The 26233-nt window shown below is 34.2% G+C and overlaps 1 protein-coding gene across 2 annotated transcripts; it reads right to left on the reverse strand.

Annotated features, from left to right (window-relative positions):
• Positions 1-311: 311 nt before the first annotated feature.
• Positions 312-9341, reverse strand: LOC141671253 (glycosyltransferase BC10-like). 2 transcript variants are annotated; one of them, XM_074477419.1, is made up of 11 exons: positions 9211-9341; positions 8202-8722; positions 6454-6552; positions 4083-4183; positions 3916-3987; positions 3608-3698; positions 3187-3267; positions 1087-1149; positions 872-994; positions 716-754; positions 312-643 (listed from the first exon to the last, which is right to left on the reverse strand). In XM_074477419.1, the coding sequence occupies exons 2-11, from the start codon at positions 8586-8588 to the stop codon at positions 506-508; spliced, it is 1194 nt and encodes a 397-aa protein (XP_074333520.1). In that variant the 5' UTR covers positions 8589-8722; positions 9211-9341; the 3' UTR covers positions 312-505. The 2 variants fall into 2 exon arrangements, with proteins under 2 accessions (XP_074333520.1, XP_074333521.1); XM_074477420.1 differs by having other exon boundaries at positions 8202-8772.
• Positions 9342-26233: the final 16892 nt, after the last annotated feature.

Below are 26233 nucleotides of genomic sequence, written 5' to 3' on the forward strand. Positions count from 1 at the left end.
ATTTACGAACACGTCTTTTTGTTCGAACAAGAGCCCGATTTCTTACCAAGTCAGAATTTAACAATCAACTCAATTAGTTTACAAACATGGAACAATAACATCTCCTTTTTCTTAAAGAGAGTGAGCCTATCATAAATACAATTTGTTGGTCGATTTTTTCAAACACTCAACAGGATATCCTGTTTCACTGAAGTAGTCTTGACACTGTAACTTCAAATTATAGATCTATATAGAGTTGAAAATAATTGCTGGTGCGCCAAAAATTTTGTACCAGTAACTGAAGTATATATAGATCTCCCAAAATGGGTAGGGAAAGTCAGAAAAATACTGAAGACCAGCAGTATCCCATGCCTGCTGACAAAAAACACGACACCACATATACCTTCTCTTGCTTTAATCATTTCAAACAATTTACAACAATGTAAGCTAAACGAGTAATAGAGATGAATAGGCCAAAAACAATCCCTGGTCCTGATTAAAGAATCAGGGTTATGATTTACGAATATCATCCTAATGAATATGTTGTGTAGTTGGAGAAAACAAGCATCATTTTGTCTAGAGTTTCTGGTAAGAACTTTCTTGCAAACAAGTAACACGGCCGTCTCTCTCCGTTCCACAGGCAAGGCCGGATCTGAATTTCTTTCTGCAAAATCAGGAGGTTAATATTTTCATATTAGTTGATAAAATTGGGTTGAGCCATTGTGTAGAAGCATACCGATTTATCACTGGTCACGTGAACATTTTCCGTAAGTGACTGCACGAATCAACTAAAGTGTCAATCACAATTTCTTTTTTAAAAACACTTCTTCCACAGAATCCACAGTGCATGTGCATTTGGTTGTGTTCAGTGATGCAAAAACAAGACCCTTACAGTAATATTTTTTACGATTTCCATGCTGACATCTTCAGCTTTGTATGACTTTGGATGCCACTTTCCTTCAGACCAATCGACATGTGTGACTGACCAATTCGCTATGCCAACAGGATCAAGCATCTTAAAAAGAAAAGATAGATAACTCAGCCAACGAAAGATGGTGTACAGTGAATTGCAGAAGCTTCTAATGGGAAATCATAATTTATACTCACATGGAAAAATGTGGGCAGATAGTGTTCATCAGGATAGCAATTCTTGTTCCCTTCCATACCTGGCTGTAAAACAGAAAACATAACATCAGGCAACTCTGGCAGCAATTCAAGTCCAAAACATATGAAGATGTAACAATGAAGACTTATGAAGATGTAAGCACTGTTAACAAACTATAAACGGGGTCTTGATGAATATTTATTTTTGCGGTTAGATGCCTTGGAACAGATTATTATAAACCTACTTAAAGAAAGCTAAATTGACTTTATTGGTCAGTGTTTCACATCTATCATTTGGTATAAGCTGGGTTACTGAATGGACTACTGACAGCTATATGCTATATGACTTTCATTAATAGAATTCTTCTTATATTATTTTCATATCCTGACTTAGGAAAGTGTTATATTATTTAATTTCATTTTTGTAGGATATTTTTTCTGATGGAAATATGAAAGTAATGTGAAGGGCTGGTTTATAAAAATGAATCAGGAATACTGAATAGTTCTATTACCTGAATTATAAAGTATCTGAACAATTAAAATTAAAGTATAAAAATGACCAGGACCCGAACTAATTGCCACCCTTTGTATTTTGTACCATCGGACAATAGCTAACAATTAAAGATGTCACAGTTTTAATTTTTTAACACATGTATTTTGTCAGCTCATGAACAAGTATCCTGGGTCCGACCAAATAGGTGTCAGATCTTGGTTTGTCAGGTAGCTTATAATGTTGCCTTCACCTTAAAAGTGGTACTAAATCGAATGTAAATCTATTAAATTCATCTGTTCAACACTATTTCAAGGGAATTGCTAACTAATAAAGTAGTTCATCTTGTAAAGACTGGATCCAAAGGATAATTATGAAAAGCACAGATATAATATTTCCAACTGAAAAACAAAAAAGAACATGTATGAAGAATGCTTTTTTCCTTTTCTCTGAGTTTAATACATACACACATTCTTTCCCAGACGAAAAATAAAAAAGAGTGTCTGAAGAAAGTTTTTCACTTGCCCTCCGAGTTCAATTGTTATTGAGAACACACGACCAAAATGAACTTTGAGAAGGGAAAGGACAAGATTTGAGGCAAATAAATTAGCCTACAACTACCTTCACTGTACTTAAAGAATCATGCTAAAATTCAATATAAATTAACATCTAAACACCCAAAAAAGGTAAATACTAGGAAGAAAAATATAATGCAGTAGATTATGAGCCTAAACATTAAATCCCATAGAACCCTTCTCCTTACCGGGGCTTGGGACCAACAGCATAACTGAGATTGGCAGAGTTTTTCTAAACCGTTATCAGTAGAACCTAATGACAAACGCATTGTACAAGTTTTGATCTAAATTTCCTATTATTAACAAGAATTTATTACATTCTAAATTCCTAGTAACAGACGTAAGAGTTAAGACACTTGTCAGCAGAGTCCAAATAGTCATGCATAGTAATCTTATGACTCCCATTCTCCCAAGTCTATTTATGTGGCATTTTAGAGGACTGTTTTACCATTCACAAAGGGCCAGCGGCGCATGTTGGCATGTTGCTGATCGCTTTCCCTCCTTTTCAACATAAACTTTCGATATATATATGTACATACACACACACACATATATATATGTATATATATTACAAGTATGTAAAAAAACATTAGTGATAACTCATAAAAAGGTATACTGTTATGATAAATTTAATAAAGTTTTGATAGTTGTCATTCCTTCACAACTTTCAGGGAGGACAGAGCTAAAAGTATCGAAATCTTACGTTCCCTTCCTAATTCCAGATCCAGGACAAGGTATAACAGCTTTTAACAAAACTATCTATATTGCACAAGAAATTACAGAAAATTCAACTACCTAGGAAGAAAAGATGAAGATTTTGGGATATCAACGTGATGTTAATACATTATTGTACTTAAAAGGACAAACATATTGAGTAGATGCAATGATACTCGCAACTCCCCCCCCCCCTCAACAAACAAGTACCTAATATGTAGATGCATACACAGCTGATTACAAAATGATACACAGATAACTTAACAGATATAGAACTTCTATTCAATAAGAAGAAAACACAGAGATGCTGAGAATGAGAAGCACCTTACAAAAATCTCTGAACAACGTATAATATAGACTATCAGCAGTAATGATCAGAGCATGCTGGCGCTTCATTGTGAACCACTGTAGAATATAGTGGGAAAAAATATATAATTACTCAGAAGAGGTCAATTCAAGTAAAATGAGCACCTGCTATGCATTGACATAGAATCCACCCTATCACTGAACTTCCATTTTCAGATAATAACATAAGTAACAGGAGCAACACATCATTTTTCAAGTCAGCAAGTATTGCCTACATGAATGTCGATTCAAACAACGAAAAACTGAAAAACTTAAGCCTAATGATGAAAGCTTGGGTATAAGAAATCTCATTCCATTGCTATTGCAAAATGACAAATACACACTAACATTTGAACATTGATACAAATGGTCAGGACAGTGAAGGAATCGTATTATATACCTGGGCACCTTTGTGAAAGTCTTTCTTTTCAACTTCAGGTAACATACGATCTGAATACCTGCCACTCCCATGTGGACCAGGATCCCTAAACCTGGAAATAAAATGAAGGTGTGTTGCATGCATTATGATGCCAGAACAATAACTGATTTAAGTTACTGTTGCCTTCTGGTGGTACTATTAAAGATCAAACTACATAAAGTAATTCAAAGCAAACCAGTTGGCTATAATATCAGACAGAATAGACTGTGTGAATAGACTCATTTAAATAAGTCATAAAAAGAAAACAGATCCAAGATGACTTATCTTACTTGTCAATGTAGCTGACATTTGTGTACATCAAATAGTTGTATATATAGTCGAAATCATGCAATGGCACGCAGCTGCAAAATAAAAATATCCAACAGACTTAATAATTCTACCACGAATTGTCAAACTTCAGCAATTATATGAAAACATAAAAGTAAACTATCCCGACCTGTCAGAAAGTAATATAAAATGCTGATTATCTGGGTCTATAAGTGCATTCGCTAAAAGTCGTCGTTCTGCATCAATCATTGATATTCCACCCCAAACTACCTGCACATATTAGCATAAAATTAAATATATTTCTTAGAAATTATTTTAAAAAGCTTATTAACACCTTATGCCAACAGGACAAAACAATTAGCCGAAAGGACTATACCAAGATTGACAAGAAGCTTATGTATGATGTACATTGAACAAAAACAATCTTTCTCAGTATTCTAATGAACCCTATACCAATTAGTCGAGTAGGTAAATTAGTTTCATAACTTATTCTTAATTTTCTGTGTATAGAGTTTAAGACCCCGTTGAATACGAGATCAAAGAATTTTTATGAATATGTCAAGGAACCAGTCGTTCTAAAACCAAGCTGTTAGACGTGTTAACGAAGACCCTTTCCAGGATCTTATATTATTATTCTAACACTCCTTCTCACTCAAAAGCCCATTTATGGGTCGAAGAGTGGATCATGAGCACCCATTTTGGGGTATTAATTTGTCTTTCATGTCCAGGGCGGATACAACAGGGTCTAGTGGGGGCCAAGACCCCACTTGAATTTTAAGAAAAAAAGTTTACCTATTTATCTATGTCGTCTAAATGTATACAACAGCTAACTGTACGCATACTTGGTGCTACATGGGGCAATAACTAACAAGTGAGCCCAATATGTGTGAAGTAATATATCACAAGCTCATTAAGTCGGGCTAACATACATCATACTCTATAGTAATAAACATAAATTGTTTTTTTAAAGGATTGTATGAAGTAAAAGTGTTTATTAGAGGCCTTTAAAACTTATTTGATCATATATTTTATAATATGTTTGAAAAAATATATATATATATATATAACTAAAAACAAAATTTGATAAATAAAAAGTTCCAGTTACTCAAATTTGTTTAAAGTTGTTGAAAATGTTGAACTCGTTTAACACTTATTAAACAAAAATTTGACCCCCTCGACGGGACCCCTGATCCGCCACTGTTCGTGTCCACGATAAATTGTGAGAATATTGGAGTGGCAAAAGGTCGAACCTGAGTGCCGACCTCAGCTCTAATACCATGTCAAACCATGTCAAGGAACTAGAAGGCCATTTCCAAGATCATATATTATTATTCCGACAAAATAACTAAAAATTTTAGACATGTTAGTGTATTTTTATATCAAACTTTAAGTAAAATTGTAATTTTTACAACTCATACATTCTCGAGTTACAAGAAATTTCATAAAAAAACATAACGAATAAACGTATTACATAAATCTACCACATATTATCGGCCATAAGTTGTAATTTAATAAAAAAGTTCTTTTTATAATGCTAGGTTGTAATTAGAAGGCTTATGATTGTATCCAATCTTGGAATGCTAACATCTTTTAAACTAAACATAACCAACATTAAAATTAATAAATTTAGGTGCATTATTAATAAAATTATGATTTTTTTATTTTAATTAATCCACGTTCATATGCTTCAATGAATAATATTTTAAAAATTAAAACACCCCGCATGGCGGTCATATATACTAATACTCATTACCCCCCACCCAAAAAAAAAAAATTGGCCCGTAGGTATGCATCGTGAGTCGGGGTGTGCACCATGAATCAGTGGCATGTTATTTGAGGCTCTAGGCAATGATTTTAATTTTTTAATACGAAAAATGGTTGAATGTCTTTGTACAGGTTTGCGCTGGTCTTTGGACACATTTCAGCAAAAACTGTACATTAATAGGAGGATAAGATGTGAAAACATAAAAACAAAAACATAATTTTACGTTTCAAATGTTATATGTAGTAGAATGATGCAAATCAAGGATGACACACGCAACCCAGAAAACAGCATGCCTCTACAAGTAAAGATGATGAAGAGCCAAGAAGTGGATAACATGTCGACAAGTAAAGATGATGAAGAGCCAAGAAGTGGATAACATGCATGGTAACAAGTCGTTGGTTCATAAGACAGACAAGCTTTTAGGTTAAACTGTGAGAGTTTAGCACTCTGGAAAGACTAAAATTTACTAATTTGCTGGAAAACAATAAGCTGCCGTATAGAAAACGAAAAATGTTCTGTATCTTGGTTTTTAAATAAACTAACAAAATATAGGAGTACGGAGGGAAAACATAACATTTAGTCAGAATTATTATATATAAGTGATGGGGGGTCATAAATAACAGTCATCATATCTCAATTACCAAGCATCTTCAAACTTTGAAAAAGATGATTACTAATAAACAGTCAAGAGATCCCGTGGACACATGAGTATGAAAAAAATACTAATAAATATACAAATATATAGATTTAAAAGTAGTTCATAGGGATTACAAACCTTTTCACTGCGAATCTCTCGATCAACAAAGAAACGACTAATATGTACTGGTTTTTCCTTTGATGCATGAACATAGACAGAGAATCTATCTTCATGCCCCTGCCATATTTTAGGAGCACATTAATTGTCAGGATCAGCAAGAATACTAGTTGTTAGATTAGAGCCAGGATTACCTAACAAGTCAAAGTACCAGACAATGAGAATTAGTAATAAACAGTTGGCCAGATATCGTTCACCAAGCTTTAGTTATATCACTACCCAAAGACCAGAGTTATCTGTAACTTCACTACGCAGATAAATATAAAATGGAAGTCTTCATCCTCAGTTGTCTCTAAATAAGCGTGTGTGTGTGTGTGAATATTTATATACTTGCTTCATCTCTCTCTCTAGGATTCCTACTTTTAATTCCACATTTTTTCTCTGCAACTTCTGTATGTTTTCTCTTTTAGTCTTTAATTCAAACTAGTTAGGAAGCTCAATTTGTTTGGTTAGAGGAAATGGAATAAAATTTTGTATTATTTTGTGGTCAAACCTTAATTTTCATTTTCACCCTTCCTATTCCTAACAATTTAAACTAGAGCTCGTACCCGCCAATTAATGAATGAATGTTTCATCCTCTTTCCTAATTATCATCTTCGCAAACCTCATCATAGAAATTTTGCAAGCACGCTTATTTTTTCTACTCTTTCCCCTAACATCCTTTCTTATCCATTTAATTTTGTTCTGAAATAAAAATATTGAGGTAGATGTAAAATGATCAACTCAAGCTAGTTAAGACTTTCACAATTTACATATGCATTCCAGGCAAGTATTACTAAACTCGTGCCCTACAGAATAATAGAAAAAAAGAAAAATGTTGGATGCAAGGCCAGTATTAGTGTCTTGAAAGTTTAAATTTTTTACTCCCTCCAACTCAAACTACTGGTTATGTTTTGACTGGTATGTGGTCAAATTAACCAAACTTTAACCTCAAATTATACATATTACATTTTAAAGAAAAATTTAAAATTAAAATTGTTAAAATGTATTTTTCAGATTTTTTTTAATTATAATATTACAGTTTCGATTTTTAGTCAAAATTTAGTCAATTTAACCATAGAATAGTCAAAACATGACTATTCTTTTGAGATGGAAGGAGTAGTATTTGTAGGAACTTGTAGGAAAACACCAAAAGCAGTGTTAAAACTTATAATATGACATGCATATAATTCAAAAGCGAAAGCATGCTGACCCAAATCCCTTCGAGTAATATTTTAAGTGCATGTACAAGTAGATCATACTTTATGTGCATGAGAGTCTTTTGTTAAACTTTAAGAAGTTGAACTGCTAGGCTAGGCTAATTACGTAAGGTATATTATTGCACGTATATGAAAATTTATCTACTCTCTTAATACTATTTTCTATTACTTTAGATTCTCACTTCCTCTCTTAGTCGCTTAACATCTATTTCAAATGGATATTAAGAACATGATTGGATATTAGATGAATTCCTATTCGGCAACTTCACATCTTCATTTCTATAACCTTCTTTGAATTATCGCCCCTTCTTTCTTCTAGTTCTTCTAGTTTTTTACACGGAAGACTTTCCAACTTTCATTTTGTACTCTCTTTCAACATCACGTCTTTCTTTAATGGATTGACTTGGCTAAAAGAATCACCATATTTGGACCATGAGTTCTTAAGCAATAAAGCAGATGTATGAATGAGAAATGATAACATCCAAAACTCATTTATTGTAAACAAATTACCTGGAAGAACTTGTCCCACAACTTCTCAAAAGGCAATGAACCGGGAACTAAAAACATAAAAGCAATTTTAGGGGTTTTTGATAGAGCTGGCGGTGTATTGAGAATATCTTTAATCACAACACGAGAAGCAAACTCTTCATCTGTAAGTTCTCTCGCAGGAGCAGGTGGTAGCCAGTCTGTAAAGACCTTGCAACGGCTAGATGAGAATACATAACAGGCAGCAGTATTCCTGGGTGGGTAGACATAAGCACAAACTAAGAACACGCTGACTAGTAAAATAAAGAAAATAATCCAAGTTGGCTTCTTCAAATGAGCACGGTGGCGAGGCACGGACATCATTTGTAGGTCTTTCATGCCTCCTAGACGCCACGGCTGAGCTGTCTTCATCTAAAATATAAGCATAACCGTGTCAAAACAATTAACCCGTTCTCCAAGGCCAGTACTCAATCAGACCCCGATGCAAGAATTAAGCACTATATTTGCTTAGCAGCAGCTTCGAGGATTGGTTTAGAAGTTTGAATCTAGACACGGAGAGGAACTTGTAGTCAGACAACAGCAGCAAGGCAGTGCACTAAATATATAATTCCGAAACATACTGGGTGTGAGAATATTAAATAACACATTCGAAGCTTAACTACATATTAACAGATTGGGCACATTCTACGGCAAATCAAGTGCTGGTCCATTTACCCAACAAGTTAAGTATCACAACATTAATAGAAGGTTAATGAACAAATCTCGAATGAACACAATGGAGTGAGGTACAATAGACAATAAACGTAATTCAAGAAAGGTCAAACCCTATCCATCTAACTCGAGAAATTAGGAAACATTATCAAAGTACACGAACATGAAATTGGTGCTCAGTTCCAAATCATAATTTGGAGCGAGAAAGTAGAAGTAATTGAAACTAAACTAATTTATTAAGGACAACAAACAAATTTGAAATTGAATATAAAAAAATGGACTGATAAACAACTGAAGTTTACATAAACGTGACATAACTTACAGTATATAAAGAGGTAAGGATGTCTCGCGGAAGCTAAAAGTATTAAGTTAGTTGGGATTGTCTGAGATGAGACTCGTAAGTCGCAACCAACCAATGTACATACGAGGTCGGAGACTGAGACGGAGACACGGATGCGTTTATGTTTGTATGTCTTTTTACCCCCTTCTATATATACATGCGGTCTTAGGCCTGCAGACTTCAAATTCGGCCCTGGTCCAATCAATTTTTTTATGTACACGGCCCAACTAATGGATCCGTAGTTTTGGACAAGCCCCGTTCCTGTCCAACTTGATCCGTTTGAAGGCCCGGCTAAAGCAATTATTTCAATTATTTATTTCAAAAGTTAAGCAAAAGTTAAAACATTAAAAAAATCATGCATTGTAAAATATGGTCTTGGAGAAAAATTCGATGAGAACGTTTATATTGGTAAAAAAATAATTTGTTTTCGCAAGGTTTTTGCTTTTTTTCATTTCGCCGCGTATGGGTAATTCAAATTCAATAACCAACGTGACAAACAACGATCCGAACTTCAACTCTTATAAAAAATTTGAACAATTCTGACAACTAATTTAGGTATTACCAAAAACTCAATTAAATTTAAAATAAATCAATCCTTATTATCATATCAACATAATCCGCCAACTTAAACTTACAAACAATCAACAATACAATCAGATAAATCGAATAAAATCAACGAATACTCATTTTGAGCACAAAATCACAATCGAACACTAACAACAATCACATGTATAGACTCGTAATCAAATGATTTATCATTACCCATAAAAAATGAAAACTACGTGAAATTTAAAACTTAATTTGAACGAAATTTGAAAATTATCAATCGTAAATCGAAGGTTAAAAATAGGTAGGGATTGATTTGGACTTCAATTTTTTGGAGCTCATCTAACACTCTTAATCGCGCTTTTGCTTTTTGAACAATTCAAAAACTATAAAACACCATTTTCAGAGAATTTTTCAAATTTTAAACAAATTTTCTGTGTTTTTTGTTAAATGTTAATAATTACGAAAATTATTATATTTGCAAGATACAGGATAAATACGAGTTTTAATTATTATTATTTGACTAACTTTTAAAAAAAATATAAAATAAATGCAATCAACTAACGTTGATTGAACGTTTTGATGGACGAAATGAAAGTTTTAGTGAATCATATTCGGTATTACCACGTATAAGTCAAAGGTACGTGGTGATATCATTCATAAAAGTTAAAAATAGCGGGTACCACTAATACTTTTCCTTTTTACCTTTTTTTGAAGGAAAATTAAATTAATAATGAAAAATCGAACGAGATAAAAAAATACAATTAAGTCGAATAAATACAAAACAAATCATATCACTTGTTAATCCAGTATTCTTGAATATGCAATTAAATAATTTGTTGAAGTTGATATATTTATAAATATTTTCGTGCTTCGATACAACTACTTTGATCTATCGACCATAGATGTAATCCCAAAAAAAACTTTTATCACTTAATTAAAACTTTGAAAATCTCGTAAATCGAACATCATGAACGTTTAATCACACTAAAACATACAAAAAACACCTTATATTCTCAAGAAGAGGCTAAAAACCCCAAATAAATCGGGATGACTTATAACGACTCGTACATTTTTGTAATATTTAAAGGTGTGGTTACTAAATAATTAAATAAATAAATTATGTATATGGGTTCTATCAGTTGGATATTATTTTTGTTAATGTTTTATTAATTATGTGTGATTATTGGTGTTCGTGGAGCGTTTGTGTAACTAGCGGTGACGTTATGTTATTTGTTTCATGGTTAGAGGTGATTTTATTCAAAATATATTTTCATAAATATTTGGATTGACTCTAAAATTGTTCTTATCACTTTATAATTTTATTTATTATTTTTAGGACTTTATGAAATTTAGAAATCAATATTTTATTGATTATTAATCTTTAAATGATTTTCTGATTTCATTATATTGTAAATTCAGTATTAAATTCAGAAGTGTTTCAAAAATTATGAAATTTGCACTTTATAAAGTTTGGAATAATCCGGGAATTTTAAAATTATTTTGGAGATTTTTAGGATTTATTTGACCAGCGCGTTATTTCGTTTATTTGTAAAATAAGGATCAAGTGCATGTTTTAAAAATCTATAAAAAAAATTAGTTAATTATTAATTATTGTGCTAATTTTAAGATTATTTCGGTAAAATGTTAGAATTATTTTACTCGTAATTTGCCCGTTTAAATATACGTGTTTCTTGTTTTGCGGGTATTTCAGAGTTCGTGTTGCGGATAAAAAAAAACAATACACAAATAAAATCTCCCCTGTAACCGACCCCCCCCCCTCTCATCTCTCATCCCTATCGCAGCCTTCGCTCTCTAATCTCTCTGGTTATCTTCCTCACAATCTCTCTATCTCCCTCGACATCTATTTATCTCTCTCATGTGCTCTATTACTCTTCCTCCCCGTTGTTCCCATGTTCTTCCCCTCGCCTTCGCCGTGTTTCTGTGTTTTCTGACGACTATCGCCGCCGCCTTTTTGCCGTTGTGTGTGTTGGGTATGTGTGCGCGTTATGTATGTATGTATTTGTGTTGTGTGTGTCTTTCAATCGGCGTGTTACTGTGTCGCCTGTTCTCTTCCTTTCCGGTCGCCGCCGGTTTCCACTCCGGCGAGGTGCCCGGGCTCGGGTGTTATATACGTTTGTGTGTATACTGTGGTTGTATCAGTTGAGTTGGGTTGTGATTCTGGATTTCTGTTGTTCAAATTTTGGTTGAATTTTGTGAAGAAATTCTATAAGACTTTCGTGATTATCGAATTTATTTATTCGATTTTAGAGGAAAATCGGTGAAATTCGTAATGGACACTCGAAATAATCGGGCACCGACGAATTTTACCGCCGTCAACAGTGATTTTCGATGAGTTGACGGTGGACCGTGATGACGTTGTTCTGAGTCCTACGATTTACAAATACAAAATATGATTTAAATTATAAAATATAAATTAAAGCGTAAATAAGGATAATAAAGATTAATAATTTTATTTAATTGGTAATTGAGAATTTTGGACTGATATTGACTACTGAAATCGGTGGTTGGGTTTTAAATTGCGATTGATTGTGGTTGTGATTGTTTTGACGTCGGGATGTTCGACTGGTTAGCCGATAATCAAAGAAGGTGCTGCCCGATTTCCAGAAAATTAAATTACGGAAATACGAGGCAGTACCCAATGACTATCGGGACATCGATAGGTTATATGTACGTACCTTATACGAAATCTGATGATGTGTTGTAATGAAATACTTTACAAAAATCGATAACCCTAATTTCATAAATGGATAAATACACATATTTCTAAAAATGAACACTGAACAGACTTTCGAAGACGTGAACCCTAATTGATACGTGTATTATTATATGATGTATGTTACGAGTCGGATTTTGTTAACGTTCGGGTAGATTGTTAGCGAGGATATGTCAAGCATAATCGAAGGTCTAAGTTAGGGTGTTTCGACTTTGTAGGTGCTAGTCGGAAAGCCCAAGAGTTGGCATTGGATAGCCTAGTGGACAGTCGATGAGCTCAGTAAGGTTCCAATCGAAGGACCTGAGTGTTGAAGTCGAATCCAGGGTAATCTAGTGGTTAGGTGATAAAGCCTGAGCGTTCGTGTCGGCTCAAGGTCAATCGGTAATGTTTGTAAGGCTCTGCAAGGCAAGTACCCTGACCATTCTTTTATGGTTCAGTATATGTGAATAATTAAATGTTTTACTTTCCTAATGGAACATAAATGTTTTTAAGTTACGTATCCCCTGGATTCAAATTGTTTTGTTAACTTGTATTTTGGGGAAAAAGTAACTTCTGAAAATGCCTATCTCTAAATTTTGAATAATATGAAAATGTTTTGGAAAATGTGCTGTGTTATAATTATTTTGATAAGAGATAGGTAAGTGATTTGGAAAACTTGATAAAAATGATCAGATAATTGGATGAGTGTGCGCAGAAGGCCCGTAACGGCCTGGAAGTTAGCGTAAGAGGCGAAGTGGTTGCGCACCCTGTTATAACCATCAGCCCAGCGTGACAGAGACCTAGCTAGTCTCTGAGTTCCGGAACAAGTTTCATAGGATAGCCTGATCAGCTGTCTCACCAGGGATCATCCAATACTTTTATATCTGAGCAAGTTTTATAGGTCCTGTGATGGGACAAGTTTTATAGGTCATGTGATGGAACAAGTTTTATAGATCCTGTGATGGGATAAGTTTTATGGTTCCCGTAACGGAACAAATGATTTTGGGTCCCCGTTACGGGACAAATGGTTTTATGGGTCTTGCGATGGGACGGAAGATTTGAAAATGAAAGAAGCATTCTAAAACTAAAATTGATATTTATGCACAACACACAACTAATGATTTGGTTTACAGAGCATGCTAGTTCTGATATCCAGTTCATACATGTTTTACTTGTTTTCTAGCAAGATATGATTTCTGTTCCTATAATTGTTTATCATAAACTGTTATTGATTATTATTCATATAGTGGTGCTGCTGAGCAATCTATTGCTCACCCTTGCAAAATGTTTTATATATGTATTGCAGATGCCTAGGGGATTTTCCCGTGGTGGTCAGGGCAGAGTTCCAGTTCCTTCCGTGCCAGGCTCCTCTGAGGTAGTTGTGCTGGACCCAAACGGGTCTGTTGAGTTGTTGTACGAAGATAGTATTGTCAAAATTGTCTTTAGTAAGTTGGTTTGGTGAAGATTGTAACGTATGTCATACTTAAACCTGGAAAAGATCCTGAAAAAAGGGGGTTGTGTTTATATAATAATGTTGAGTTAGATTATATTATGTTGTTATTATTGTTATATTGATGACGTCAACTCCTGACCCCGGGGTTGAGGCCGTCACAGTTGGTATCAGAGCTACAGGTTTGAGTCCCTGATTTAGGTTAGGAATAAAGTCATAAGAGTGCAAGAAGGTTTATTATATATAGATTTGAGTCAGCAACTCAACCAGAGGAGCGAGTCTGTGAGCTTAGTCAAGGGTTCGAAGGCGTAACCCTGATATTTGTTGGGGATGGGCTGGAACTGCCCTAGGTTTTAGTAAGTCTTCCATATATATATGTATCATTGACAAGGTCTAGTTGAGGTTTCTAGTTTCTTTTTCTCAAGCAAGCGAATCTGATCGTGAAAGTTCAGGTGGAAGGGTAATGGTCAGCGGCTGCCATAACAGTCGAGTTTTATAGTGAATGTGGATCAGTACTGAGGTTTATACCTTGAACCCTTGTATTTCCTTCCTCGGAGGTTCTATCGGTTGATTGGGGCAAACAATACATATGAGGTGACTATTTGTCTATGTGACAAAGGGTCTGGTGGGACGCCACCGAAATATGTGTTGTAAACTGTATGGTACTAAGACTGGCCATCTTACGTACTTGTATGGTTGCTCCCCGTCATACCCGCATCTTTTTCACTTTTCTTTTAAAATGGATTTTCTTGATTTCAAAATTTCATTTGGCATTTTATGACAATGAATTTTCTTTGGTAACCACTTTGGTCAGACTGTCCTAGTTATGGAAAGTAAACGAAGAATTGACCGTCAAGAGAAATAAAAGTGCTGTATCCGGTTGCTATTTTGGAATGATGGCAACAGTAAGGATTTGTGATCCATTGGAAAAGGTTGTTGTCTTAGAAAAGTTAATTTAGTGATTGTCGAGTCTATGGAAGATGATAAGGAACCGCCTTTAGAAGAATGGTTGGCTGAAACTTGGACTAGTAGGCCTAAAATGTTGGATTTTAATCGCAGCGGAGGCATGGTAAAACACTTTTACACATATAAAATCCAAAATAAAAGCATATAAATCGTGGTAAAAATATAGGGATCGATTACTAACCTTTAATAGCAATCCAAAAGCAACGATCGGAGATCCTTAGCAGCTGCTCCTCAAACGTGAAGCACTCCACCGGTATCCACCAAGAAAACGACGTTAAGGATGAGGAGGAGGTGGAGAGAATTTGGTTTTCTAAAACTTTTGGGTTTTTGGGTTCGAATGAAAATAGGGTTTATAATAGTATATTTATAGGCAAAATTTTCAGCTGAAATTTTCCCATAAATATTATTATTATTATTATCCCATTCCTTATTCTCATTAATAATTAAAACACCTTTTAATTATTAATCCTTTTTCTAAACACTTTAGAAATAATCCTCTCTCTTGATTTAATTTCCAAAAATTAAATCATTTAATTAATAATATTAAGAACTTTTCTTAATTAATTTATAATCAATTAAATCTCATTTAATTAATTATTAAATTTTCCAATTAATTATTTATTTCATAAATAAATAATTATCAGCCATTATTAATTAATTCCTCCACCATTAAATCATTATCTTTTTATGGTGTGACTCTGTAGGTTCAATATTAAGCCGGTAGTAGAAATAAATAATAATAAAACTATTTTATCATTATTTATATAAATTCTCTAATTTATTAAATATGATTAATTAATTAATCACATTTATTCTACATCGTGAGGGATACTTCTCAGCATATTGCGACTATCCGGATAATATGAATTCACTGCTTAGAATACCAAGAACCTCTTCAGTGAATAGTTACCGTACAATAAACTCCTTTTTCCCTATAATATCCCGATTAAATACAAGGCATGGATCTCGTGTCAAGCCTATCTAATTCAATCACTTGCTTACCATTTACTATGCGTAGTTCTATGCAAATTAGAAACTCCTTTCTAATTTCATTCACTCTGGCCAGAGATTCCTGAACTAGCATAAGTGGATCAGCCTTGAACATTCGCTTCCTTCACTGGAAGGGGTAGATCCTATATTGATCATACACTATCTTCGTGTACAAATTCCTATACCCAGTAGAGCCCTAATAATTGTTCTTGGAGACTAAGAACTAAACCAAAGCATAGTTCAGTGTACACAAGATGACTATGATGACCTCAAGTCTAAGGATACTTGTACAACTATCACTATGTGAACAACTGCTGACACGTGAGTGAACTCCATCAGTTGTTCAGCTGTGCGAGTCATGTTCAGTGAACTTATTCTATAATAAGCACCTATATACTAGCTATAGTGTCACCACACAAATGTCTATGAGAACAGACATCATTCATAATGAAGCAAACATAGTATGTACCGATCTTTACGGATTATTAATTACCAGTTAGTAATCCTACGACCAGGAACTATTTAAGTTTAGAGTTATCATCTTTTAGGTCTCACTATTATGATCTCATCATAATCCATAAAAAGCTTTACTCTAAACTATGGTATATCTTATTTAAACACTTAAATAGATAGAGCCCGTAATAAAAACAAAACAAGTCTTTTATTAATATCAATGAAATCAAAACAGATTACATAAAAAGTTATTCCTAAATCCTAATACATGATTGGACTTAGGACATATTCATTTCAATCTCCCACTTGTACTAAAGCCAATCAATCTGGTATCTAATACTCATCTAGTATTTATGACGACCTAAGTGACTTTTATAAAGTAGCTTTGTGAGTGGGTCTGCTATATTGTTATGTGTGTCATCTCTATTTCAATACAATATAAGAAATGTTACCGCGCTCCCACTAACCCTTTTGTAGACGCATGGTTCATCTACGTGTTTTTTGATAAAATCAAACTCTTTGATTGTCTCATCAAAACGAATGTTCCATCTTTCGAGAAGCTTACTTTAAACCACATATGGTTCGCAGCAGCTTACACACTAGGTTTTCTTTTCTCTTGGAAAGAAAACCATCTGGCTATTTGCCAGATCTCTTAGTCGTAGTAAGCGGCAATCGCAAGCAAAATCGGAACTGATTTTAACAGGGCTACAGGTAAAAGGTTTCATTAAAGTAAATCCATTACCTTTGTTTGAATCCTTTTGCCACAAGCCTGGCCTTATAGGTCTCCACCTGGCCATCTGCTATAATCTATCTTTTGTATACCGTATACATAGATTCCTTTTCGGATTTCATGGCACTATGCCATTTCTCTGAGTCAACACTACTCATAGCCTCATTATAGGTCACAGGGTCGTCATCATCAATGATCCACAACTCATTGTCATTCTTAATGACAAGGCCATATTACCTCTCAGGTTGGCGAGACACTCTCCCTGTTCTATGAATGGGCTGTTCCACAAAAGGTTGTTCAGTCAGAACAGGTGTTTCCACTTGATCCGTAGTAGTCTGTGCTTCTTGAACTTCATCAAGTTCAATTTTGCTCCCTCTGTTTCCTTCAAGGATAAACTCCTTTTCCAAGAAGGTAGCATGTCTGGAGACAAACACCCGATGATCGGTGTAAAAGTAATACCCTAAAGTCTCTTTAGGATATCCCACAAAACTATATTTTACGGATCGATATTCCAGCTTATTTGGGTCAACTTACTTGACATAAGCTGGACATCCCCAAATCTTAACGTGTTTAAGACTCGGTTTCCTTTCTTTCCATATCTCATACGGAGTTTGAGGAACAGATTTGGAAGGCACCTTATTCAGTAAATATGTTGAGGTTTCCAATGCATAACCCCATAGGAATACTGGAAGATTCTCATAGCTCATCATGGACCGAACTATGTCTAACAAAGTTCGATTTCTCCTTTCAGATACCAATCTGGAGGAGTCCCTTGGGAGACTATACCATTTACTTTGAGATAATCTATAAACACTCCATTAAAGTATTCACCACCTCGATCTAATCAAAGAATTATAATACTATGTTTGGTTTGTTTCTCCACTTCATACTTATACTCTTTGAACTTTTCAAAGGCTTCAGACTTGTGTTTCATCAAACACATATCCGAATCTAGATCTATCATCTATGAAAGTAATGAAGTATGAAAATCCACCCATGGCTTGCTTAGACATTGGTCCACATACATCTGTGTGTACCATTCCTAGCAAATTTGCAGTCCTCTCTCCATGTCTACTAAATGGAGACTGCAGTGCCACTATAAAGTGAGATTTTCATCATCCATTTTCTTTTATTAGTTTGTTCAATCTGAAGTAAATTATGTCACATATATACAGACCATTATTTAAAGTACCACGTCCATAAAGAATATTATCTCTAAGAATAGAACATTCATTATTCTCAATAATAAATGAAAATCCATCCAAGTCTAACATGGGAATAATATTCCTCACAATCGAGGGAAAAAAATAACAATTATTTAAAACAATAGTCTTGCCCGTAGGCATATGTAAATGAAATGATTCTACATCTACAGCAGCAACTCTTGCTCCATTTCCCATCAGTAGAATCACCTCCTCTTCTTCAAGAGTCCTACTTCTCCTTAGTCCCTGCAACAAATTGCAGATTTGAGAACCACAGGAGGTATCTAATACCCAAGTAGAAATTTGATTTAATGACATATTCACTTCTATCATGAACATACCTGAATCAGAAGCGGTAATCTCACTACCCTTCTTCTTCTTCAATTCTGCAAGGTAAACCTTACAGTTCATCTTCCAGTGCCCCACCTTGTTACAGTGAAAGCAAATAACTTTGCTTTTGGGGTCTGTAGCTTTTGGTGGAACCGGCATTTTCTTCACCTACTTTCTTCTTCTTGGGAGAGTTCCTCTTCCTTTTCTTAGGATTGGAACCTTCACCAATTAGAAGAACAGAACTCTTCTTAGGGGGAAAATTCGATTCCGCGGTCTTCAACATGTTGTGGAGTTCAGGCAGGCTGACATCCAACTTATTCATGTGAAAGTTCACAACAAAATGCGAGAACGAACTCGGAAGCGATTGCAAGACCAAGTCTTGGCTCAACTCCCCATCCATGGCAAAACCAAGTTGTCCAAGACGTTCAATCAAATTGATCATCTTAAGTACATGGTCATTCACAGATGATCCCTCAGACATCCTACAACCGAACAGCTCCTTCGATATCTCATATCGAGCTGTCCTCCCCGCCACATCATACAACTCTTGTAGATGCATGAGGATAGTGTGAGCATCCATATGCTCATGTTACTTCTGTAGCTCAATGTTCATGGAAGCTAGCATGATGCATTGAGCAACATTTGCATCATCTATCCACTTACGACACACAACATGCTCATCATTATGCGCATCGCTAGCAGGTTCAGTAGGTTTAGGTGAGTCAATCACGTATTCCAGCTTCTCAATCCTGAGAACAATTCTCAAGTTTCAAAGCCAGTCAGCATAATTAGGACCAGTCAATTTGTGAGCATCCAGTATGCTCCTTAGTGATAGTGCAGAAGACATAATGTATATTGTAAATTTGTAAATGATAAACACATAACAACACTTAGCAAATATTCGATTTCATTTTAAAAACACTATATGAATTGGGTCTTTATTCATAAGTGGCTCCCACTAGTTTACCTAATTTATTCAACCCCCTACGTGAAAAATTAAGCATTTATAATGCTAGTGGGAATAGGGATCCTACATTCCATTACACAACCCCGGCTGTGTCACGAACCGCCATGTAATGTTCAATAGGCAGACAACTCTTGTCAATTACATCTTATGTTATTCCCTAATCAAACTTTAGCCTCTTGAATAATTGAGTCTCGGCTGTGGCACGACAAACTCAATATTCTAAGTCAAGTCTAACCCAACATTCCGTACAGTTGAATCAGTCCCCAAAGGCCCACGGCTGTGACACGTACCGACCTTTAGATTCTTATTCAATGTACACATCTCTATGTAATAGACAAGTATTTCTTATTTCGAAATCAAAGCCCTCGGCTGTAGCACGAACCGACAATGACTCAAAAATAAGAACTACTTTCTATCATGTTGGAAGGCTATGACCGACACAAGCCCGTTGTATCATTGGTCAATTACTACTTGATATTATTTAATTTTAGAGGGATTATATTACGTTACAATCATAATCATATTATAAAGAGATTCTTGCTTTTAAATTAAATATTTCAAATCAATAATCAATAATCAGATGATTCCCAGATCAGGTGGAGCATTGTCAAGAGGCGTCACTTAATAACCCTTTCTTACAGATAGAAATCAGTTATTGACAGAATCATCCTTTCTCTCATATCAAAAATTCATATTCAATTACGTGTTTCACAAACACAAGAATCTCATGATTGTATTCATAATATTGTTATTAAGGTTATGAAACAATTTCACTATACTAGGTTGTCTAACAAACGCCTTATGTTCATTTAAGTTCACCTAAATCTATCATCGCATGATAAACTAAGCATATATCAAATATATAAACATGAATAAACATCAAGGTAGGCATGTTACATCATCTAGCATATTAGTCTAAGCATTATACATCTCTATGTATCACATGAAGCATTTAAAAGCAATTAAAACGGTTAAAAACAGCTTTAAAACACTTTCGGAAATATAAACAGTTCAAAAATTTTATATAAACTAAAATTGATCACTCCATTAGATCCGTCTCGGAAAAATGAATCCAACGGTATATTGCACGCCCAAAACGAAGTTACGAAACTCCCAGAAAATCAAATTTAATGTGGACAGTCGGGCTGTAACGCATTACAGGAACGCGTTACACGCCCTGTAACGCATTCCGGTGATGCGTTACAACCATTTTAACCAATTAACAAGTGTAACGCATTCTGTGAATGCGCCATAGGGTGTAACGCATTCCCGGAATGCGCGACACCCCCTTTTTTTTTCGATCGCCGCGCAGCCGCCTATGGAATTCCGTGCCTGACAGTTCTGTACCGTGTCTGTCTTCTTTCTGTGCATACAGACAGATTATGCATACAGGCAACAGATGTACATATATATACTTACAAATAATATATATATATATGATTTATTTAATTACGAATTTAATTGCAAGATTTTCAAAAATTCATAATAAAAAATCTATACATCATAAAATTATGAAAAAAATACCCAGACGATCTACCACACTTGTAGAACCCAGATCAACATTCAAAATTATTCTGAGAAACGATTTCTCATCAGATAAAAATAATCCATGATATAACTTGTAAAAATCATAATTAATTCATACAAGCACATAAAATTTTGAAATTTTTACCACAGATCTATACGCATGCAACCTATGCTCTGATACCAATGTTGGATTTTAATCGCAGCGGAGGCATGGTAAAACACTTTTACACATATAAAATCCAAAATAAAAGCATATAAATCTTGGTAAAAACATAGGGATCGATTACTAACCTTTAATAGCGATCCAAAAGCAACGATCGGAGATCCTTAGTAGCTGCTCCTCAAACGTGAAGCACTCCACCGGTATCCACCAAGAAAACGACGTTAAGGAGGAGGAGGAGGAGGTGGAGAGAATTTGGTTTTCCAAAACTTTTGGGTTTTTGGGTTCGAATGAAAATAGGGTTTATAATAGTATATTTATAGGCAAAATTTGCAGCTGAAAGTTTCCCATAAATATTATTATTATTATCCCATTTCTTATTCTCATTAATAATTAAAACACCTTTTAATTATTAATCCTTTTTCTAAACACTTTAGAAATAATTCTCTCTCTTGATTTAATTTTCAAAAATTAAATCCTTTAATTAATAATATTAAGAACTTTTCTTAATTAATTTATAATCAATTAAATCTCATTTAATTAATTATTAAATTTGCCAATTAATTATTTATTTCATAAATAAATAATTATCAGCCATTATTAATTAAATCCTCCACCATTAAATCATTCTCTTTTTATGGTGTGACCCTGTAGGTTCAATATTAAGACGGTAGTAGAAATAAATAATAATAAAACTATTTTATCATTATTTATATAAATTCTCTAATTTACTAAATATGATTAATTAATTAATCACATTTATTCTACATCGTGAGAGATACTTCTCAGCATATCGCGACTATCCGGATAATATGAATTCACTACTTAGAATACCAAGAACCTATTCAGTGAATAGTTACCGTACAATAAACTCCTTCTTCCCTACAATGTCCCGATTAAATAGATGGCATGGATCTCGTGTCAAGCATATCTAATTCAATCACTTGCTTACCATTTACTATGCGTAGTTCTATGCAAATTAGAAACTCCTTTCTAATTTCATTCACTCTGGCCAGAGATTCCTGAACTAGCATAAGTGGATCAGCCTTGAACATTCGCTTCCTTTACTGGAAGGGGTAGATCCTATATTGATCATACACTATCTTCGTGTACAAATTCCTATACCCAGTAGAGCCCTAATAATTGTCCCTGGAGACTAAGAACTAAACCAAAGCATAGTTCAGTGTACACAAGATGACTATGATGACCTCAAGTCTAAGGATACTTGTACAACTGCTGACACGTGAGTGAACTCCATCAGTTGTTCAGCTGTGCGAGTAATGTTCAGTGAACTTATTCTATAATAAGCACCTACATATTAGCTATAGTGTCACCACACAAATGTCTAAGAGAACAGACATCCTTCATAATGAAGCAAGCATAGTATGTACCGATCTTTACGGATTATTAATTACCAGTTAGTAATTCTACGACCAGGAACTATTTAAGTTTAAAGTTATCATCTTTTAGGTCTCACTATTATGATCTCATCATAATCCATAAAAAGCTTTACTCTAAACTATGGTATATCTTATTTAAACACTTAAATAGATAGAGCCCGTAATAAAAACAAAACAAGTCTTTTATTAATATCAATGAAATCAAAACATATTACATAAAAAGTTATTCTTAAATCCTAATACATGATTGGACTTAGGACATATTCCTTTCATAGAAGAGGTCCTTAAGTTGACCTAGTTTGCGAGGTTGCTTGTTGGTAATTATGGCTGAAATAGCCAACCCCGTTTTATTAGTTGGTTAGTGATACATATGGTTATTAATATGTTATGTGTCACATTACTGTGAACCGTGGAGTTGGGTGGTGAAAGATGGTTAGTATATTTGTTGGTAGTTTGGTTGATGTTGATGGATTGATATGATTGTTGGTTGATTGTTGGTGTCGGCTTGAGTCCGACTGGTAGTCAGTAATGTAGAGGAAATGCTGCCCAAATTTTTGGAAAATACCTTACTTTTAAAGATACAACGTATACTATAATATGTTAGAGGTGTTTCAGATGATACTCCAATTGATTAATTAAAAGAGAGAGTTGGTTAATTATACCAACTAATGGTCAGTTAGATAGAAGTCGGTTCCTATTAGAGTAAGTTAGATTCTGATGTGATTTTTAGGTCTGAAAATAAAGAATGTTCAATGTTTCAAATGTGGTCACAAGGGTCATGCTGCGTTGGAGGGTAATCTAGAAAATCCAGGAGTTATTCGCTACCATTGTAGGAAGGTTGGACATATTGCGAGGAATTGTGGAGCGGTTACTCAAGGTACTATATCCCCAAGGCCAATATCCAGCACGGCTAGAGGCAGAAGTTCCAGATTGACCAAAAGATCAAGTGTTCAGAAATTCAGACGTAGTGCACCTGATATGACACCCTTTGAGCTAGAGGAGTTTAACATGATTTTAGTAACGAATTGGTTGTCCTTTCAAAAGGCAAATATTAATTCAGGAGAAGCGAATATTAAAGTGTATGGAAGCCAGTAGCAGGGTAAGTTGCGAAAGCAAAAAGCAAGATAAGAAGCTCTTCCAATTGTGCGAAGAAAGAAGTTAATAAGCCAAAAGATAAAGTAGATCCACCTTGTGTAAAGATACGAGGAAGAAAATACTTAAGTCGAAGAAAGTTGAGTAATATATAATTGCCTTGGAATTTCTTTGAAGACGAGTGGGGTGAAGTAATTAGTTCGATAATTGTAAAGATATTAGTAAGGAAAATGAGCATACCAGATATAGTTCATTGGGTTGCACCAGAGATGTTGTTAAAAAGAAGAATGAAATTATGAGAGTATGTAATGATTACCGGGAGTTTAACAAAATGACGAATAGGAATAAGCAACCCTATTATTATTTAGGTGACTTAATTCAAGGAGTATATTATTTCTCAGGGATTGACTTAAGATCCAGCCTGAGAACATATCGAAAACTGCAGTTAAAACGAAATATGGGCATCACAATTTTTGGTAATGTCATTTAGAATGACAAATAAATCAGTCAGGGAACATGGTGTATAAGGAGTGCTTGGATAAGCATGATTGTATTTATTGATAACATCCTCAACTATCTAAGGACCAAGGATGTCCATGTGAAACGCCCAAGGATTTCCCTCCGAAGATTATAAGGAAAGCAACTATATATTAAGTTTTAATTATAAATTTTTGTTGAGAGTAATAAATGATTCTGATTATTCCGTTAACGAACATTTAAGCAAGGCCGATGCAGTAACATATGCCCTGTATAAAAGGAAAAGATTGAATGTGATTAAAATCGTTAAGGAGTTAATAAAGGAATAGGGAAGTGGAATGTGAAGTTCAAATATCTGAAGGTGAGAAGAAGTGGCGATATGAGATTACTTTCCAGTCTTAACTGATGAAGAGAAGCAAGATGTGTTCGAATGTTTGGAAACTAAATTGAAAATGAGCACCGCCTATCATCCGTAGACGAATGGTCAAAGTGGAAGGACGATTCAGGCAATATAAGATATGTTGAGAGTATATAGTTTGAATCTAAAGGAAACTGTAGTAATCACCTACCATTGATTGAGTTTTCTATGTTAATAATTAATCATGTTATTAGGGAATGCTATCTTGAGAAGCCATGTGTAAGCATAAGTGTGAGTTTCCCTTTATTGAGAGAAAGTGGGAGTAGAAATGTTGTTAGATCCTGAGTAAATTCAGCGCACCACCGACGTAGTGGTGTTGATTCGAAAAAGAGTTGACGCAACTTGGGATTGACAAAGAAAGGAGACGAATTTGCATCGAAAGAATATGGATATAAAAGTAGGATCTTTGGCATTGATAAAATTTCACCTTGAAAGAAATTGGTTAGGTTTAGTTAGAAAAGGCAAGTTGAGCCCTAAATATATGTACCCGTTGCAGTATCGAGGAAGATAGATAAAGTGCTCATGAGTTAGCATTGTCATTATAATTGCAGACATTTATAATGTGTTCTGCACGTCATAGTTAAAGTGATATTTTCTTGATTTGAACCAAGCCGTTGAGTAGGAGCCAATGGGCTCTCATCCAAATTGTTCTGCGTGGAATGATTGACCCAAACCTAGATCGTTATAAGTGAGTCCTTAGGAATGAGTCTATATCCTTAGTGAGTGTGCTTTGAATGAATCCTCGAGTAGAAGAATCTACTTGGGAGTTAAAGTCAGATATACTTGACAAATATCCTCATTTGTTAAAGTCATATATGCTTGACAAATATCCTCATTTATTTAATTAGATCAGATTCCGAGGACAGAATCTTTTTAAGGGGGTAAAGATATAACGACTCGTACATTTTTGTAATATTTAAAGGTGTGATTACTAAATAATTAAATAAATAAATTATGAATATGGGTTCTATCAGTTGGATATTATTTTTGTTAATATTTTATTAATTATGTGTGGTTATTGGTGTTCGTGGAGCGTTTGTGTAATTAGCGGTGACGTTATGTTATTTGTTTCATGGTTAGAGGTGATTTTATTCAAAATATATTTTCATAAATATTTGGATTGACTCTAAAATTATTCTTATCACTTTATAATGTTATTTATTATTTTTAGGACTTTATGAAATTTAGAAATCAATATTTTATTGATTATTAATCTTTAAATGATTTTCTGATTTCATTATATTGTAAATTCAGTATTAAATTCAGAAGTGTTTCAAAAATTATGAAATATGCACTTTATTAAGTTTGGAATATTCCGGAAATTTTAAAATTATTTTGGAGATTTTTAGGATTTATTTGACCCGCGCGTTATTTCGTTTATTTGTAAAATACGGATCCAGTGCATGTTTTAAAAATCTATAAAAAAAATAATTTTTTTTTCAGTTAATTATAATTATTGTGCTAATTTTAAAATTATTTTGGTAAAATGTTAGAATTATTTTACTCGTAATTTGCCCGTTTAAATATACGTGTTTCTTATTTTGCGGGTATTTCAGAATTCGTGTTGCGGATAAAAAAAAC

Source organism: Apium graveolens, chromosome 7 (genome assembly GCF_009905375.1).
Source record: "Apium graveolens cultivar Ventura chromosome 7, ASM990537v1, whole genome shotgun sequence".
NCBI classification, from domain to species: Eukaryota; Viridiplantae; Streptophyta; class Magnoliopsida; order Apiales; family Apiaceae; genus Apium; species Apium graveolens.